A 19,608-nucleotide genomic window follows, 5' to 3' on the forward strand; every position below is an offset into this window, starting at 1 on the left:
AACAGGAGGGCGCCGATTATAGGACGATTATATTCAGCATTTTCGTATCGTATTTTCATACCGGTATGTTTGGTTGTGAAATTGCTGTTAATTAAACTACAACTACCCACACCTGATTGGTAACACTTCACTAATGATAGCCAATAAACCGTGAATAATCTGAATCTGGAAAGTGATGAGTAACTAAAAGCATCGAATAAATGTAGTGGAGAGGAAGTTTAAAGACGCAGAAAATGGAAATGCTCAAGTAAAATACCTGAAAGTTGCACTTAAGAGCAACATTTGAGTTAATTATTAATAGTTCATGTTCTTCTAAATTTTGACACACAGTTTCATTTTTACTGCACATATATGTCGATCCCAAATATCAGTTATCGGTCTCCTCGATTTCTAATAATCGGTGTCAGCTATATCGATCAACCCCTAACAAATATATAAAAAGAATAATGGCTTGTTTCGGTTTAACTGCTTCAGTTTCACAGTCCAGGTTTTGATCGTGCTGGTTCACTGCCTTCCTGGGTCTCTTGAATAAAACTGTTAAAGGTGCATTCTGTAGTTTTGGTGTATCACATGTTTTAAGCCTAAACAACTTAATAGAAAGATTCTCTTCATTTTCATGACTGAATAAAGAGAATAAACAAACCGACCTTAAAGGACAACGCAATGTTTATATGTGGCTGACCCTGCCACCTTGTATAGCTTCAAACAGTGGAACCTTATTTTTTATTTAAGAACAACTTGTTCATTCAGTTAGGGAAAAGATAAATATTTCTGAGTTGGTATTATGACCTCATTAATATTGTAAATATTAAAATGTATTCTCCAAAACTACATAGTGGCCCTTTAAAGGGACAGTTCACCCAAAAATAAAAAACACATATTTTCCCTCTTACCTGTAGGACTGTTATCAATCCAGTTTGAGTTGTGTGGAGGAACCATTGGTCGTTTTTTGGAATAAATCAAAACTATTTTTACTGTTCAGAGTTGATGCAGGAAGTGATGTCACTTTCTTGACACATAAGGACTCTTGGATTTGAGAGTTTGCTGATTTGATTTTAAAAGGCGTGGACGATTGACCTGTTTTTGCCGTTTAGGTATGAGGACTTAATTCCCCCCTCGGCTCCAAGTAAATTATCTGTTGACTAGCAGATACTCTGGCTTAGCCCAGTTACCACTTCTGGAAACACTGTGGGTCGGCTCCAGGATTTATCAGCAGCAACCAGACGAATAAGAAGGCTAAATAAAAAGTAATAAAAAAAAAAAACAACAGCATAAAGATAGGAGGAAAAGCACCAAATCATCCTTTACATAATGCCTATAGACTGCCTTCCAAGGGCCAGAAATGGATGAAGAGACTCTGAAGTGGTCCCTGCTTCTGCTGAGATAACCGATTATTTGTCCATAAGGGTGGATTGGCGAATTAAAAAAAGGAATGCAGACAGGAAAAAAGCTCTTCCTGGGCTGAGTTTATGTCGAGAATTACAGTTGATTACAGTTCAGCCACTGTGAAATGGAGGGATATGCATTTAGTTGACACAGTGCCACTTGATGCACGAAGGCTTCAGAGCTGTTCACAGCGAGGCAGCGCAGAGGAATAAGAACCAGTTAGGTGGGTTTGACACAGAAAAAAAGCAACTGTGGTCGATCAAGATGAACGGGCACATAAATCATCCTGGTTTTACTTTAAAGTTCAGGCTCTCTCTGCTCTCGTTCACACCAGTGTACTCTCAGTGATAGATGGCAGCGTCTTTTTTCGGGCTGTGATTGCCAACATGAGCCAGAAACAATCGCCGCAGGCCACTTTTCAGTGACGGATAATGAAATAGGACCAATTATGAACATTTCCCTGGAAGTAAAATCTTTAGAGAAGAGCAGTGTGATACTACCATCTGCAGGGGGGGAAGGACATTACTCTCCCGAACTCAACTGGAAGTTTTCTATTTCTTTTTCCACGTGCATCATGTCCAAAAAGCCAGAAAAGGTAGAATTGTTCAGATGTTTTACATAACTAAAACTACAAAACCCAACTCCAAATATTTCTGTTACTTAAAAGTAAAAGTCCTGCATTCAGAGCCTTGCTCATCTAGCAGCACAGAAGTCTAAATAAGTCTTGATTATAGGAGTCGGGGGAGGAGAGCAAAACCGGCCGTCCCACCTGAGAGGTCGGTCCAGTTCTCAATCAGAAGACTCAGTCCAGGGGAGCGTTAAAGTAGAGCTAGGTGGCAACAGAGGTTTCACCTGCTCAACCTTAAATATGGAAGATTTAGGGCTGAAGTTTTTAAAAAGAAAGGGAATTAAGGGCGAGCATGAAGCAGACCATGTGCCGTGTCACAGAGTCACTCACTTTATGTTCTGCACAAAGTGTCTGAAGTGCATCAAGGACTGGCTCCCTGTGGACCGCAAGAACGAAACGACTGAACTTTTCAAACTAGCAGGACCTGTGGTGAGTATAGGATCTGACACCCCACATACAAATGTACACTTTGTTTCCTGTGTTTCTTGTTCTCTTATGAAGTATAAGCACCAAAGCCATTTTTTTTTTATTGGAAAACATAAAAAAAAAAACATCCACCCATAAACCTTCACTGGCTGTGGCCCTTGTCCTCTGAAGAATAAGGATAATTTTCTCCCTTTTGTTTTTGTTTATTTGGTTTCCCTTCCATACTGGCAAAATACTTATTTTTTCACATTTGAGCTAAATTGACTCAATACATTCAGGGTCAGCCATCAGAATTTGATAGAATACTAAAAAAACGTTTGGATAACTTTGTGCTGTAAACTGGAACTTTACGAACGTTGCCTGAACAATTCTAGGTAAGCAATAGATAAAATATTGCTCAGGGGTTAGAGGTGAATTATCCTCAATTAAGCAAATGGTTGGCACACCTACCTAATCTTTACCTGAATTGACCTAATTTACTAACCTAATATTTAATTTTTCTTGTCTTTCAGTTCATTTCACAGTTGATGATCTTCCTCATCAATTTCGTCAGCGCGGTGTTCTGCGGTCACCTGGGAGAAACTGAGCTCGCAGGTGTGGCGTTAGCAATATCGGTGAGAAACACAAAACTTTACAACTGTCTGCAGTCACTTGTTAAAAACCAGAGCTCATGCACCGACAGTATCTGTGTTTTGTAATCCACTTAAGTTCTAAGATCTGTTATAGGTAAAGGAAGTAATACCACAATTTGAAATTACTTCATTACAAGTTAAACTTCTACTTTTACAAAAAAAGCACCAAACTGTTATTATATTTGGGGAAAAAATAACTGAATAAACAAACTGATCTTAAAGGACAACACAGTTTCATGTGGCGGACCCTGCCACCTTTCTAGCTTCAGACAGTCTTCTGGGGACTTTATTTTCCACTGAGAACAGCGTGGTTATTTTTTATTTTGTATATTATTATCTTATTTAGTTCATTCGGTTATTGAAAAAAATATTTCTAAGTTTGTATTATTACCTCATTGATATTGTAAATATTACAATTCTGAGATTGGATTTCTTGCTAAAAGGGGCTCTGTCATCATCACATCAGTAAATATGATAAAGTTCTATTATATGATTGTTATAATTAGCGCAGTAAACATGTACACTGTTTGTTATGGTTGTAGCTGGCTGTGAAATACCTACTTTACCACAATTTTCATACTGTTGTAATACAGTTTAATTTACTGTATAACAATGCATCGTCCTTTGTAATCTTATTCTGGTTTTTTAAAAATCTTCATCTGCTAAATCACTAGAAACTACAGGTACCCAATACTGTAGGAGAATAAAGTAGCATGCAGTTAAAATATGTTGATGTTGGTTTTATTATTTCGTGTGTGTTTGTGTGTGTGTGTGTTTTGGACGCAGGTCATCAATGTGACTGGTATCTCAGTGGGCGCTGGTTTGGCATCGGCCTGTGATACACTCATATCTCAGGTACAATCTTGGTCAGAGCTCATTTCGTCCATCCAAAGAAAAAAGTCCAACCCGTCACTGTTCTGCGTCTCCTTCTGTGGATTGTGTTTCAGTATTCTCTTTCAGTTTGATACTTGTGTGCCCGTGTCTGAACTTTTGTTTTGTTTCCGTGTAGACTTACGGGAGCGGAAACCTAAATCGTGTGGGAGTCATTCTCCAAAGGGGTGTTTTGATTCTGCTCCTGGCCTGCCTCCCCTGCTGGGCTGTCCTCATTAACACAGAGCCCATCCTACTCGCTGTCAGACAGAGCCCAGAGGTGGCACGGTCAGCGTTCATCCACTAATGTCACTAATACACAACAGTGTTTAACACGATTGCATGCTGGATTAACCTTCTGGGGAACTCAGGGGTAAAAATAGGAAGTATCAGGTCCATCAGTCCTCCCACTCTAAGTGTGTGTAGGGTGTGTGTGTTATCTTGTGTTTGGAAGGTTATAGATCAGAGATTACTAGTTACCATTTTAAAGACCTAAGTGATGTAAGTACATTAATTACTTCATTAGAATTAGTCAACCTAAGCTACTGGTCATATCAGATCGAATGCAAAATCTCTGCGTTTATTGAATTGATTAAAGAAGGGTTTTACTGCATATGAACTTAACTTCTAATTTGTCAGAGGAGGAATGTGTGATAGAAAGTTTGTACTTCAAAGAGAGATGTGAACTGAAGTCTTACACAGGAATGTTCAACGTAACTGTTTAACATGACCTGTAACCTGTGATCTTGTTTTAGGCCATTTTATTACCTATGTCTGGTATTGAGTGACCACTGAAGCTTAACTCTTCCTTATCACTTCCTTCTGTGTGGAGTATTCCTTTAAGTGCAGGTCATAAATTAGGAACTAATTGAGTGAAAACACACCCACAAAGAGGGATATATACCATGCTTTTCTCTTCAGATATTGAGTCTTCACTTTGTAACAGACCTGCATGTTGCTCTGTGAATGCTCCTCTTGTACAAGATTAAAACCTTGTTTGAATCTTGAGCTGACTCCGATCTCCTTCCTCCAGTTCTAAATTATCGCAGAATTATTTTAACAGAATGTTATTATTTTTTTAAGTTACATAGTCTTGCTTTAAGGCCATTATCACTTCATCGCCACACTGTGAACTCCAGGCTGCCCAAGGGTTTAAGGCACAGCAGCTGCCTGATTTTCCCCTGGTGGCAGTCCAGTCTTGCGTGAAGACGACCAGCAATAAGTTATTTCTGCTTAAACAAGTGTATAACCTTTACTTGTTCATATACTGTCATCCACTTGTGCATGTTTGAGTCATTTGTTTCAGTTTTACGTATGATTTAGACGTCTCTGTGTTTGCTGTACGCAGAGTCTCCCAGCTGTATGTGAATATCTTCATGCCTGCTCTGCCGGTGAGTTCAGTCTGCACCAAAGCAAATACACACAATATATTCCCACTACTTTTCCTATTTGTTTTCATTTTGAAGTTTGACTCACTCCCCTTCACTGTCCCGTCTGCAGGCTGCTTTCATGTTCCAGCTGCAGGGACGCTATCTACAGAACCAGGTACGGTGCACATCTTACAGAAGCACGACGACAGCCGGAGAGCTGCTGTTAAAGTCCAAACTGAGTCCATGTTTGTTTTTTTTTGGAATTTGCAGGGTATTATCTGGCCTCAGGTGATCGCTGGGTTCTTTGGAAATGTTCTCAATGCAGTCAGCAACTGCTTCCTCCTCTACGTGCTGGACATGGGTGTTGTGTAAGTGTACCTGACCATCGTGAGAAACTGGATGATAGAAACAGAGGTAGCTTGTATCATTATGTGTACGCTTTCTTCTCAAGATTCGCTATTTTATATTACACATCAGCCCTTCATTTGTGGTAAAGTCGTGAAGGTTAATCTGTTTTTTTGTAACTCTACAGTGGATCTGCAGCAGCGAACGCCGTCTCACAGTTATCGCTGGCACTGCTCTTGTACTTCTTCATTCGTTTGATGGGATTACACAAGGAGACCTGGTCTGGTGAGTTTTCTCTTTTCAACGTTTCAACATATGATTTTTGATTTATTTATTTTTCTGTTGTTATAAAAAAGGAAAGGGGGCAGTAATAGTAAGAGCTCTTCAGTGTAGAGTTCAGGGTTCGTCACAGTGCAGAATTAGGTCAAAAATGTTCCCTAACTTGTGAATGTCTGCCCTCCAGGTTGGTCCCTGGACTGTCTGCAGGAATGGGGCCAGTTCATCCAGGTGGCCGTCCCCAGCATGCTGATGCTCTGTCTGGAGTGGTGGACGTTTGAGATCGGGGGATTCTTGGCCGGTGTGATCGGTGATGTTGAGCTGGGAGCTCAGTCAGTTGTTCATCAGGTGGTCACTATTGCGTTCATGGTAATTCCATATTCTGGATGCACACAGAACCGCAAACTGTTTCTGCAGTTATGCTGAGCTCAGATGTGTTCATTCCTACACGAACTACATCCTACATTGCTAATTTGTCCTTCATTTCTAAACCACATTAGTCGATTTTGATTGTTGCTAAGATGTTATAAGTGTCTACTGGCCAACAATGAGCACAGTAACAGGTTTTCAGGTCATTATTTTTTGTATTTTCTTCCCCCACCCTTCATAGTTCCCCTTTAAACAGTGACACATAGTATTTTACCTCCACAGTTCCCAATGGGATTCAGTCTAGCTGCCTGTGTCAGGGTTGGGAATGCTCTTGGTGCGGGGAACATTGAACAGGCCACTGCAACTGGCAAGGTCTCCATCATCTGTGCATGTAAGAACAAACGCAGGCTACCTTCTATGGAGTATTATAGAGTCACTGGGTGTTTTTCTTTTGACAGATATACACTCAAACTTTAGCACCTTCATTTTCCCTGTATTCAATCCAGTTGCAGTCTCGTGCTTTGTTGGAATTATACTCGGATCATCAAAGGATGTGATTGGTTACATCTTCACGACAGAGACGTGAGTATGACTGTGATGACTACTGAGGTGTATTTCATTATTCTTCAAACTATTTTTCCAAGTCTCAGATCTAATTGTGAAATTGCGCCCCATCCAGGAGCCCAAAGCGAAGAGTGTGAAGTTATCTGAACATCTTTAAAAGACAAACAAATGTCATTCTTATGCATTTCTGCTCCTCGTGTAAATCGTTGCTAACATCTTTCAGAGACATTGTTCAGCGGGTTGCTGACGCCATGATCATAATTGGGTTCTTCCAGCCTGCAGATGCCATGGCGGTAAGGGAGCAGTTTGAAGAAATGGATATCATGTCAGGGCCTAGCACAGAGCCTGATAGCTGTGTTTGATGTGTGCAGGCTGTGACAGGCGGCATTTTACGAGGAGCGGGGAAGCAGAGGATCGGGGCCATCTGTAACTTGGTGGGATATTACTGCATCGGCATTCCCATCGGACTGTCCCTGATGTTTGCAGCCAAAATGGGCATCGTAGGTGAGGACGCTGCACTGTAACGCTGAAGTCTTTGTTTGAAGGAAGTCTGAGTGATTTGTGTTCTCTGTGACAGGACTGTGGCTGGGGCTTCTCATTTGTGTCACTCTACAGTCCACATTCTTCATCATCGTCTTGTGGAGGCTGAATTGGAGAACGGCAGCTGAAGAGGTGAGTGAACACAGCTTTAAATGTGAACAATCACAGATAATGATAAGAAATCCAGGTGTTTTTACCATCTTTAACTGAGAGTACAACACTTTGGATGTTTGGATTCTGTTTTGCTTAATATGAGACTCTATAGTGTCTCTACAGTGATAATACATCACTGAGGTGACAAAATACGTCAGTACTAAGTAGAACTAAACTAAAGTTTATCAGAGCAAAACTCCATTTGTATGGTTTACCAAAATAATATTTCAAGACGGTATCTTTACTTTTACTCAAGTATTATATCTGAGTAATTTTTACTGCACTGATTCTTAACAATTGGATTGGGAGAAACTCTCTGCAGTTTTAAATATTTATCTCTTTTGTAATTTTCTTCAATAACAAGGGTGAAAGTAACAGCAGAGAATAAACTTTAACACACACACTCTCCCTGGTATTTTCTGCCCTCTACAGTCAAAAGAAGGAAATGACACAATATTTTAAATAAATCACAATTAATTGAATGCAGTAAAAAAAACAAAAAAAACGCTGTAATTTCATTATATCTGTTTATGTCCCAGTATGTGGACTGGTATTGCATTTGATGTTCATTTGCAAACAGCTGTCATAACTGTTCATGTTCAGGCTATGGTGAGAGCAGGAGTCCAGGTCACAGAGAAGAAAGAAGCGCCGTCACTGCAGAAGACGGGTAAATAAACGCTTCACTTTCCCCTTTCATTGCATGTCCTCCTGTGCACAGAACTGATTCCTCTCCCCTCTTTGATTAGAAGGTCAGAGTGAGGCTCAGGTCCACATCATTTCATCCAACATCCTGAGCAGTGAGGGCTGGAACTCAGACCTGCAGATGCTCCAAACAGGCCGTGACGAGACAGCCGATGCTGCAGGTCCACGGCCTCTTTCGGTCAGGCAGCTGCTGCTGCGTCGAGGCCTGACTGCGCTGCTCATGGTGCTCATCCTGGCAGCTGGGATACTCAGCAGCAAAATGCTTCTCAGACTGCTCAAATGACCCATAAATATCACACTGACTGCTGCCTGGTGTCTCATCTTGTGACAGAGTAGAACAATATGTTGAAAACAGACAGAATCCAACTCTAATTTTGGGTGTTTTATATTTTTTATTTTCCTTCTCATGTTCCTCAAAGTGAAATGTTATTTTTTTTTTCATATTATGCATGCTAATGTCCTGTAAATTGATCCTAACTGTGGTTTAAATTTGATTTGTTGGCAACATAAGCAAAACAACAAAGTTGATTAATGAGGTTCGATGATTTTTTTTAGTTTAATCTTTTGCAATTTAAGGAACAGTTCACCCAACATTTTGACTGTTTTGACTACATGATCACTGATAACTTATACAAAATAAAACAAATCTAAAAAAAAAAACACCTTTAAAGTAAAATCTTTAGCTGACAATAACACATAATAGAAGGTTATATGACAACAACAACATTATATTATTTAGGCCACTTAAATAGTGAAAGTACATTTCTTCTGTGATGTGTCTGCGTTTCCTGATGATGCGTTCCCGAAAGATCGGAAAACGGACAATCACGACAGGTTACCAGAAAAAAACTACATTTGCCATTTAAGCGCCGACCCGTCCTATCCCTATCAAACCTTGGGACAAAACCACGTACCGTCAATTAATGAAGAAGCCGCTGATATTGCACAACAATGGCAGCACCTACGGGCAGAGCGGTAGGATGTATTCCTAAACCTACCATTTGTGTACATCATTAAATCAAATGTAAAACGGCGTGTGTCGTTTATCCTTCTCTGTTTTGTTTACAAGGAGGCTTGCACTGCTGAGAGTTCAACTGTATACCGCTGCAGTAAACGTATAAAGGATTACAGCTATTTATTTGTATGGAGTCGGAATTTAACTTGTAAATTCCGAAGTCTGACGCTGACATGAACGCAGCACAGCCAACGCGCATGCTCTCTGGTGCTCTGTCGTGTAAAACTACAACACGTGGATTTACTCTGAGTTACGAGCTGCTGTTTCACCCACAGAGCCGCTGGCGCCGACGAGGAAACAGTGAGTAGCTGCTAAGTGAAGTGTGTTATTTGTAACGTGTGTTATAGTCTGAAAAACAAGTATGTAATGTCGGAGACAGTGTGAGGCTCGTGTCTCTCATCCCCGCATGCGCCGTGCAGTCGGTGTAGGCTAACACCTGGATTCACGTGCTCCCATGGTGACAGCACGTATAGCTGTGTCCTCAGTGTGTTTACGTCTGGAGCTTTAGACGTGGAAACAACATGGAGGCGACAGAGGAAGATGTGTTGTGTCACTGCTGACAGCGTCAACAACAACAACAACAACAACAACAACATGTTTGCAGTCCAGTGAAGAGGTTGTCCTCCCACACCTGTAGCTGCACCAGTATCACCTGCATCCCCTAAAACCAGTTACATCCCTGTAGGGCAGTGGTGGGAGCAGAAATTCCAGACAAGACGAAATGAAACCTGTATTTCCTTGCAAGACTATGATTTGCAACTGTTATTAAAGAGGCTTTATGTAGTTTTGGAGAAGAAATTCAAACTTAGTAATTTGATATTTACAATATTAATGAGTTAACAATGCAAAGTGTATGAAATAATTCATGTGTAACGTTTGCCGAATTTACAAGAGGGCCCAAATAATTAAGAATCTGTCATTGACAGTGTTTCACAAAGTTCAGTTCTCTCATAACTCAGCAATTTTAGAAAACTGAGAGGTTTTTATAAGGGAGTCTGGGGCAGTTTGTCTCCCTCTCCCTTGCTGTGGCTGCTTTGGTCTGCTCTCTGAAGTGTGCTCTTTCATTTTCTGGAGGCGTTTCTTCATCAGAGGTCACATAATGTAGATATGTTGGGTTTGAGTGTGTTTGTCTTGCATCTCCCATAGACTTCAATACAGCTGTCACCACAGTCTGACTGAGATTCAGTGACATAATGACCCCACCTTCTTTTTTTAGGTTCCTTAGATCAGAACTAGTAAAGTTCAGCCACGATAAAGGAAGTTAAGAGAGTTTTACTCTGGATCAGACAATGATTTTATGTTTTTTTTCACATTTACATCTAACAGAGAATATGGACCACCTGCCGGACAACAACTCCAGGTACAAAGATGTTGACTACTGGGACGAGAGATACAAGACGGAGCAGAGTTACGACTGGTTGGGCAGCTTCTCCAAATTCCAGCACATTCTGGAAAACCACGTCAAGAAAGAAGACGCCATTCTGATGCTTGGTAAGTAGTGTTTCGTGTTTCTGATTGCATTTCCGTTTTGGTCGAAAGCAACTTCTCAATGTATTCAAATGTCTCCAGTGTCATCATCTGGGTACGTACTGGTAAATTAGGGGTCCCCCAGTTAGAATCGAGCTAAGGACTCTTTTTTTACACTTACATTTACACATTTTGTCATATTCACCGACCAGCCACAACATTAAAACCACTCAGGAACATCCCCAGAAGTATTTCCAACCATGCCTTGATGGGTCGGAGCTGGTTTTGGCTGCACGAGGGGAACAAACACAATATGAAGCAGGTGGTTTTAATGTTGTGGCTCATCGGTGGTTGATTTAGCCATCTAGTCTTAGAGTGGAATTTCCATAAAATGTCCACTAGATGTCCCTGTCCCCTCACAGATATCTCCAGCTCCCTTGCGCTCTGCTCTACCTGCAGTACTTGTTCATAAACGGCCCTGCAGCCCTGAGAAAACCTGCTACAGGAGCATCTGAAGCATGAACGTAGAATAGATCTTTATGTGAGTTGTGAGGTGGAAGCCTTTTCGCTGTTAGCGTAAAGTGGTTTCCTCTTGGTTTAATTTGAAAAATGTATCCGATCTTAGTTTGCGTATTGACTTGTTCCCGTCACATCAAAGTGGGTTTGATTTTTAATTATTTTACCTGTTTAATCACGATCAAAACAAGCACTTTGTCCCAGAGGTGAAGCTGAACACTTTGTTGCAGTCACTTTCTGATTAGTTGCAACAAGCAGCATCGTTGACAAAGACCCATTTGGACTATTAAAAGGTTTTAAAGAAGCTGTTTCTTAATAATTTCTTGTTAATCTTTAGGATAAGTTATAGGCAGAGTGTTAAAGACTTGTACTGTGAGGCTGTTATACCTCCGCAGAAGCATAGAGGGCTATGGTGCTCCGTCTTCTCCTGATGCGAGCCTTGTTTATGCATGCTCAGTGGTGTTTGCGTCTGTGTGTGTGTGTGTGTGTGTGTCAGGGGGTTTGTTAAAATTTGTGTCAGGGAGTGACGGGGGCTTCTGCTGCCTGTGTGTGTGTGTGTGTGTGTGTGTGTGTGTGTGTGTTGGTGGGTAAAGGGGGAGGGGGACTGAGGAGGTCGTCAGAAGTTGGATATTCTTTACTCGACAAAAATCCTCCCCGCGTGCTGCTGCCAGACAACTTTATTCCACCCGGGGGATCTCGTCTTTTTAATTCGCGCGATGGTGGTCTGGTGCTGGTTCGGTAAAACACTGCACTTTCAAAACACCTGTCTAAGTGAGGACGTTGACAGACACACAGATAGTATGCAGCCTGACTTTTTTTTTTTCCGAGCAATGCGTCACAGGCACACCTACAGCAGAGGCGTGAGTGGGCTCCAGAGGCTGATATATAAAATAATCTTCTCCTTGCCTCTCTACTGCGTTGCACTGCAGCAGGCAACACCAGGGCAGACCACTTTCTGCACGCTGATTTAAACCCAAAGGAGAGCCATTATATCGCTTGAGAGCTCTCGTCTTGGAGGGCATCTCTCTCTCTCTCTCTCTCTCTCTCTCTCTCTCTCTCTCTCTCTCTCTCTCTCCAGATCGTGGAATCGCACGTTTCTGTCACCTGCACGTGTTGATGTCTCCTTCAGCAACACACATGCATAGATGAGGAGCTCTATAGATACTAGAGGAGCCTACTATAAGGACGCGTGAGCCCGCACGTGTTGTTAAAGACGTTAAGAGCTCTTAAAAGCACTTGTATATCACCAGGCTCGGACAAACGCCTGCCACAGTTGTACGCATCTCCCGGCTCACTTGTCAAGTCTGTAAAACCAGAGAGTCCACTGGCTCGTATAAAATGACACAATAAATTATCATCACTATAAAGGGGTGGGGGGGTGGGGGGGCAGGGCCTAAGTTGGGAGACAGGAGGGAAGACGTCAAAGAAAGACTCGAGGCACCACGGTGCTGCTTGTGCGGGTGACGGGTGGATAAAGGGAAGAGAGATGGAGGGGAGGTAAATAACTAATCAGGTTTGGGCCACTCGGCTGTCTCAGACGGAGGTCATTTCCATTTAGATAATCTGTAGAGCACAGAGAGAGGGACACAAAGGAGGGAGGGACGCATAGATGAGGAGAAGTGGAATGCTTTGCCGCATGCTGATGACAGTTTTAACGTCTTCCTCCTTCGTCATTTTGTTCACGTGCGTCGCTTTAATCGGCGTCGTCTGTTTATCTGAACAGTTGCATTTTTGTTGACGGCCTCTCAGCCTCCGTCTACCTGTTCTCCCCCCCACCACCACCACCCTTTTCCACGCCTTCCTTGTAACCCACTTCTGCCTTTCTTTATTCTGTCTTTGTCATGAGCTCCTACTCAGCAGAATGAGTCCTCATGTCTAGACTGTAGCCACACACAGTCCTGTGTCTGCATGTCAACAGATTTATGCACGCCTGGAATGGAGCCAGAGAACGTAAGCAGGCCTGAGCAGATGTAAGCTCGATATCTTCTGTGTTAGCGAGTTGATCGGTTGAGATTGATGTTGCTACATTCGTTCCTTATGATCACTCATCAACTTAATCGTGGCAGTGCGACCATAATAGTTCCACTTTTAAAGATGAGGTTGGTGACATCCTGTATCCAGGAAGTTCACTCCCTCGTTCTTTGTGATATTCTGTTATCGTCAACAAATCCTCTGAAGATGCAAATTCCAACATTTAATTGATCATACTGACAAGTAGGACCTCACCTGTCCACATAATTGGGCCACATCTTTCTTCATTTTGATGAATTGTAGTTTATTTTCACCCTACATACTCCTGGCCTCCCGCTGTAACAGCAGCAGTCAGCAGAAGTCCCTCAGCAGATACAGTATTTACTTGCGTCCAGCTGTTTTTGGAAATGATGTAGCTCCTTTATAAGAAACAAATGCTAATTTAAAATCGTTGTCATTGTTTTTGGAGGGACACTGCCTCTGAATTTGAGGCAGAAGTTGGCCGTTACCACTGACATACATCCACTTGGCAGGTTTAAGAGTGTACAAAACTCATAAATAGAACATTGCCATTGCTACAATATAGAGTGGGCTCAGATTTGTAGACCGATGGACTGCCAGAAGGAGAAACAGAGTTGCCGGTCACAGTTACGAATGTTACACTCCTCTTAAGTCCGGTTCAGACCAAAGATTTGTGACGAGAGGTAGGTGTTTCTGAGCGTCGCAGGGAAGAGTTGCAGAGGTTTGAAGAGGTCCGACTTGTCAGGTCGCCAGCGGCTGGTTTCACATGTTTCAACAGCCAATCAGCGCCCTGTAGCTAACGCAGATCATCAAGCCATTTATTAAACATGAGCTGGTCGAATTGTTGGAGTTTTGGATGGAGGAAAGAGAGGATTCCTGCGACTGTATGACACAAACCTTACAATTGAAAGTCTCTGTGAAAATGAAAACTTTTTCCTGGGATCTGTGGACAATAACAAAAAATATCTTCAGCATTTCCTTTTAAGAAAACCCTGTGATCAGTGGACGGCACGCTTTCTCTCCTGGGCGGTTTCTAGAAATAAGATACAGTATTGATCCTGTTGTCTAGGTGGGAAAATCATTCATAATAGCATATCCTAGTTTAGAAGCTGCTGCACTGCCCACTCGGACACCCACCTCGCCCACACTGACATCAGGACAGTGTTGTTTCTGCTTTAAAAAAATGATTCAGAAAGTTAGAGTGCAGTGACACTTCTGGAAATGATGTCATGGAGGCACAGTTGTATCGGAAATTAAAATGAATATTGGAGTTTGATGGCTAATGAATATGCCTGCGGTGATAACACTGCTCACTTTACAGTCTCATAATGTGACATAACTCTGCTCATTAATGGGTGCATGGTAAGCTGAAGGCCTGAGGTTGTGTGTGTCATGGCATTGCGTCAAGCCGTCTGTGCCCCCCCCCCCCACCTGACCCATGTGTGTGTGTGTGTGGTTATGAGCAACGTTAGCGAGCATTAGCAGCGATCGACTCACACACGGTCCAATTCCCGCCTGCCACACAGCCACGGCTCCTCTTTTTTATGGCTTGCTCCAGGGCTGCTGCCAGTGATGTAATGACCCCTCGTCTCCCAGTGGTCAGCGCTCAGGCCTCGTTCCCCCCGAGGCGAGGGGTGATGATGTAACGGGCTCTGTTCTCCAGCAGCGAGCGCGAGGCTTGAGATGTGTGTGAGGTTGCATCCTGAGAGAGTGTATCTTCATTCCACGTTTTGTACATGTTAACGTCAGCGCGCCCGGTACGGAGGCCATGACACAAAACTCTCTCGTGTGTAGGTGTGTCGTAGCGTCAGTGCTGACGGAATACTGATTGTCGTCACATTATCCGAACGTTACAGAAGCTTTCTCAGAACAAGACACACAGACACAAAGGTCGCTGCACAACAACAACAACAACTGATGGTATAATCTTTACGTTTTTTAAAGGTTTAGTGAAGTTATGAGTTGCTTCTTTGGCTTTTTTACTCTGTTTATATGCTGGCCCCTAGTTTTGTTTTGCCACAATGTTTTTTTTATTTATTTAATGTTTGAATGAGTTGAATTCATTTCTCAACTGATAGAAATTAACTTGCAACAACTGTTATGCCTCCATGCCGCTTTTGGGTTGTATATACGTACATGTCCCATTCTTGATGAAGTAATTCAAATGCGGTGGCCAAAGGTCAGAGGTCAAGGTCACTGTGACGTCACAAAACACATTTTTAACCTTACGATAGAATTCGACATACAAATATCTAATAGGATGAAATTATGAAGTTATGACATGGTATATCTGAAAGGTCAGAGGTTAAAATGCACTGTGATGTCATAAAAATCTGCAAAAAGGCTCTGGCCGTTATTAAGACCGTAATTCTGGAACAGCAACTTGACTTACAGTTTAACTTGCACAATGTTTACTTGCTATCTTTTTCCAGAGCTTTCATCTGCATCTCATGCTCCTCTTCAGCTTCCAGAGCCCATGTAATGATGTCATTTATACAGTCTTGTGTTTGACAAAGTTGTGAACCTCGCTCGAATCTTTCTTGTGAGGGACTGAGCTTTTCGTTGGTTTCCCTTTCTTACCCAGTCATGATACTACCAGCTGTGAACCTGTTTACATGTTGTAGAATAAGCAAATGTTCAGGTAAAACATTAAATATATTGTCTTTGTACAGTCTTCAACTATCAGAAAGGATTAGCAAATTATCACTTTCTGTTTTACACAGCATCCCAGCTTTTGGGGGAAACCAGATTGTATAATTGTATAACAGTTCCTAACTCAGCTCCACTGTGCATGTAATAGACTTATAGGGCATGTTTCATCCTCTCTAAATGTCCTGCGTCGCTCCCTTCTTTTAGCTCACCTCCTGACGTCACCGTCCTGTCACTTTCTGGGTTCCTTCGGCTCCTGAGGCTGATGTAAGCTGTGTTTATTGGCAAAGGGATACGTGAAAGACCATGAGTGTGACTGCTCACTCAGCTGTTGTATCACTATGTATAGCCCCGTGCCTTGACTACAATGACATTATACCTTCTTATATAGAACATGACTGCATGCTAGCAGCCGCGTAAAGACCTCCCGCCTCATGCTCGCCCCATCTCGTCATCCATATCTCACACCCATCTCTCCCCCTTCCATCACCTCCTCCCGTCAACTCCCGACATCGCTCACCTCCTCCATTTCACCCTCGCTCTCTCACCGCCTTTGTTCCTCGTCGACCATTGCCTCACTCGAACCTCCCCCGCCCCTCCCCTTAGCCTACTTGTCAGTATTTGGTATCAAAGACGTCCACCTGTGTGCCGTGAGCCAGTCCGACCTATATATAGCCGGAGCAGAGGTGTTTACAACAGCGTCGAGAGCTGTGGGAGCTGCACTTTTCTCAGGAGAGTCCAACTAACTGTTGGTGGCCCATTATGTTGAGCTACGGCTCATTCAGAAAATTGGCCTCCCACGTTTCTAGGTTAGCTTTCAGTGCTGCTGCTTGATTTTTTAATTTGTTATGTAGCATTTACTTCCAATACTCAGTGTGTTAAAGACGTTATACGCTGGATTCTGCAGGTCAGTTTTATGTTTCGGTTCTTATCAGAAACCCATCCACATAAAAGTGTCTGTTTGTTCACCTGCATGCAGAAGCTGCCGCAACAGGAGGAACACATAAGCTAAGCAGGAGGATTTGATTTCAGTGTTAACAGGGCGATCTTAGGTGACAGTCCTCTCACATCCCTTTTTTTCCGCAGTATTGGAAATGCACGCACACACACGCAAACACACTGACACAAAATGCTGATGGGATGGAAAGTCACTGGCAACACACACAGAGAGAGACAGAGAGAGAGAGTGGGTGGTGAGTGAGAGAGATCTGAAGTCAGGAGTCATGTCTTAGCAGCTGTTAGAAGATGCAGCTGATATGTGCTGCAGCCCTCATTTCCAAACTTTCTACATTTGTCCGTGTAACCTTTCACTCGTTTTTTCCCCCTTTATTGCCAACCCTCTCCCTTTTGGTTATTTGCTTCCATTCCACATTTCATCTTTTGCGCTTATCCTCCACACTGTTCTCTCCCCTCGACTCTTCCTCCCCTCATGTCTCTCACCATCCACACAGACAAGCACATGCATGCACACACCTCCTCCTCCTCCTCCTCCTCCTCCTCCTCAGCTGTGCTGGGGACAACAACCGCAGCGTGGCCGCGAGGAACAGGAAGCTTTCAGAGGGATAATAGAACAGAGAGACAGGCCTCGGCCATTTCACGCTTGCCCTTCCTCTTATTGATTGCAGCCCTTCCTTCCTGTGGCGGCTGGAGGCGGAGCACGTCTGATCAGATAGGCCCCGTATCAGCTCCGTCCTCCTCTGTTGCCGGAATATACCGGTTTCATGTGTTTAACAGTGGCCTCATTTTGACAGCGTGACAGGCTCCGAGAGTTTTGTATGTTAATCTTACACATGTCTTGGTCTTGCATCGATTGTACAGAAGGGTTTGCATGTCCTGTTCGGTAATAACGGGCACTAATGAGGTCGCGGTTTTTGTGTGGCTTTTGGATTAAAACCTGCCAGGAACGAAGTAATGCAGCAAAAAAAACAGCGGCAGTAGAGGTTGTTTAGTCTGCAGTGTCCTCTGGCCTGAACTGGAGAGAGATCTCACACACACACACACACACATGGGCGCGCATACAAATATATATACCGTCCATGCACACACAATCCTGTTCACAGCCGCACTTGTCCGTCTGTCTTTACCTCGACGTGCTGAAAAATCGACAGCAGACCCAAAACTGCAGCAGATGAGCTGTGAATGTAGGAAGGGTTGAGTCAATGAACGGCTGCAGGGATGAATGAATGAATGAATGAAAGGCGGAGGAGCAGAGAAGGTGGAGGAGGGTGTAGTTTGAGGAGGATGGATTCTTACCCCCCCCTCCACCCCACTGCTCCCTCTCTCTCTCCTCCCTGCCCACCCCCTTTTTTTCAGCATCCGGATTGGCTGCTTACAGTTTTTCTGGGAGCCCTCACCATGCAGCAGTCAGTAAGTCAGTAGGGGCAACCCTCCCTACATCAACCCCCCACACCACCACCACCACCACCACCACCCACCCCTTCCTCTCCCCTTCTTTTTGCCGCTGTAAGGAGTGGTGCTGTTTATGAATGAGCCTCGGCGTCGCAGAATGTGAATGAAAAATAAGCGAGCGAGCAGATAAGGGGGTGCGGGCTGAATGAAATGCAGCAAAGCAGGGAAGAAAAATGGAGGAAGGATGCTGAATGAAAATCACAAGGGGTGGGACGAAGCGGGGGGCGAAGGAGGTGTGGGGGAGGCGGTGGCCGATAGATATGAGGAGAGGATGTGAAATATTATTGTTGAGATAGCCGCGATCCACTTGCTGCGTCCCTTTTGGAGCTGTCATCCTGTGTGTAGTGTGTGTTGTGTGTGTAGTGTGTGTGTGTTGTGTGTGTGGTATCGTCCAGCCTCATAGGTATGCAGATCAGGGGGGGATGCTTGGAAGGAGGATGCCTGGACTTGTGGCTGCTTTGCCTATGAGCCAATGGGAATCTCCACTACCTAAGTAACACGTACACACACACACACACACAGCCCTACAAACACACACACACTCGCAGCATTCTCTGCAAGCTGGTGCTCCGTGCTTTGAATAATAACGGGGTTACCCGGGCAACCAGGCTCGGATGATCGATGGGCCCAGCCCCGATAAACAGAGCACAGAGCCGGTGTTGGTGTGTGTGTCACTGGGCTTCTGATGTCGCAGTGGGAGTTTCTTTGTTCTGGGACAATTAGAAGATAGCTTATTATCAAATCTCTTCTGACCTGTGATTACATGCGTATACGTGTGTGTGTGTTTGTGTGTGTGTGTGTGTAAGAAGACCACACACAGTATTCCTCCGTGTGCGTATAGCATCAGAAGAAGTGTGTGCTGTTTGTGTGTGGACATGGATTTATTTATTTTTTTCTTCCAGTGAATGACTCGGTTCTCAATGACACTGAACGACCTTGGTGAGAGGGCTCGAGCAGGCGGACTGTGGGGGTGACCACACACGCCACGCACACACACACACACACACACACACACACACACTCTCCTGACTCACTCACTTACGGTGATAATACGGCCATCGGAAACAAAGAGGCTGCGTGGCTTTTACTCACCCCTTCAGAGAGTGCAAATTATACAGCTTGCCAACGTGTCCGACTGAGTACTTGATTTGATTAAATGCGGGCTGCTGTTGTTGTGAGGGTAAGCTCACGTGTAGGGAAACACAAACTGGATTGGATGCAGGTGGAAATCAAAGATGTAAAAATGAAGGTGTTTCAGTAAGCAAGTGACATACAGAGAGAGATTGGCTTTGCTGCCAC

At 43.5% G+C, this 19,608-nt stretch overlaps 2 protein-coding genes across 2 annotated transcripts in view; both read left to right on the forward strand.

The window, feature by feature from the left end:
• The first annotated feature begins 808 nt into the window (after positions 1-808).
• LOC115572187 (multidrug and toxin extrusion protein 1-like) lies at positions 809-8,896 on the forward strand. Its single transcript, XM_030402019.1, has 16 exons — positions 809-2,443; positions 2,953-3,054; positions 3,859-3,927; positions 4,082-4,230; positions 5,291-5,333; positions 5,443-5,487; positions 5,583-5,680; positions 5,845-5,942; positions 6,121-6,302; positions 6,585-6,693; positions 6,809-6,884; positions 7,090-7,159; positions 7,238-7,370; positions 7,444-7,538; positions 8,163-8,226; positions 8,306-8,896. Exons 1-16 carry the CDS (start codon positions 2,255-2,257, stop codon positions 8,542-8,544), a joined length of 1,761 nt encoding a protein of 586 aa, XP_030257879.1. The 5' UTR covers positions 809-2,254; the 3' UTR covers positions 8,545-8,896.
• Positions 8,897-9,421: 525 nt separating this feature from the next.
• ece2a (endothelin converting enzyme 2a) overlaps positions 9,422-19,608 on the forward strand; it is a 74,102-nt gene continuing 63,915 nt past the window's right edge. The window contains exons 1-2 of the mRNA XM_030402022.1: positions 9,422-9,576; positions 10,603-10,767. Of these exons, the coding sequence (XP_030257882.1) occupies positions 9,450-9,576; positions 10,603-10,767 (292 nt within the window). The 5' untranslated portion in view covers positions 9,422-9,449. The remainder of the gene's footprint in view (positions 9,577-10,602; positions 10,768-19,608) is intronic.

Source organism: Sparus aurata, chromosome 21, assembly GCF_900880675.1.
Source record: "Sparus aurata chromosome 21, fSpaAur1.1, whole genome shotgun sequence".
In the NCBI taxonomy this organism is placed as follows: domain Eukaryota; kingdom Metazoa; phylum Chordata; class Actinopteri; order Spariformes; family Sparidae; genus Sparus; species Sparus aurata.

What these genes read in the sequence shown, in the direction of transcription:
- LOC115572187 (XM_030402019.1), top strand. Translation starts at nt 2,255, where the DNA reads ATGGAAGATTTAGGGCTGAAGTTTTTAAAAAGAAAGGGAATTAAGGGC. An exon ending in GTGATACACTCATATCTCAG is followed by an intron (nt 3,928 to 4,081) that starts GTACAATCTTGG and finishes GTTTCCGTGTAG; the next exon opens with ACTTACGGGAGCGGAAACCT. An exon ending in GACGCTATCTACAGAACCAG is followed by an intron (nt 5,488 to 5,582) that starts GTACGGTGCACA and finishes TGGAATTTGCAG; the next exon opens with GGTATTATCTGGCCTCAGGT.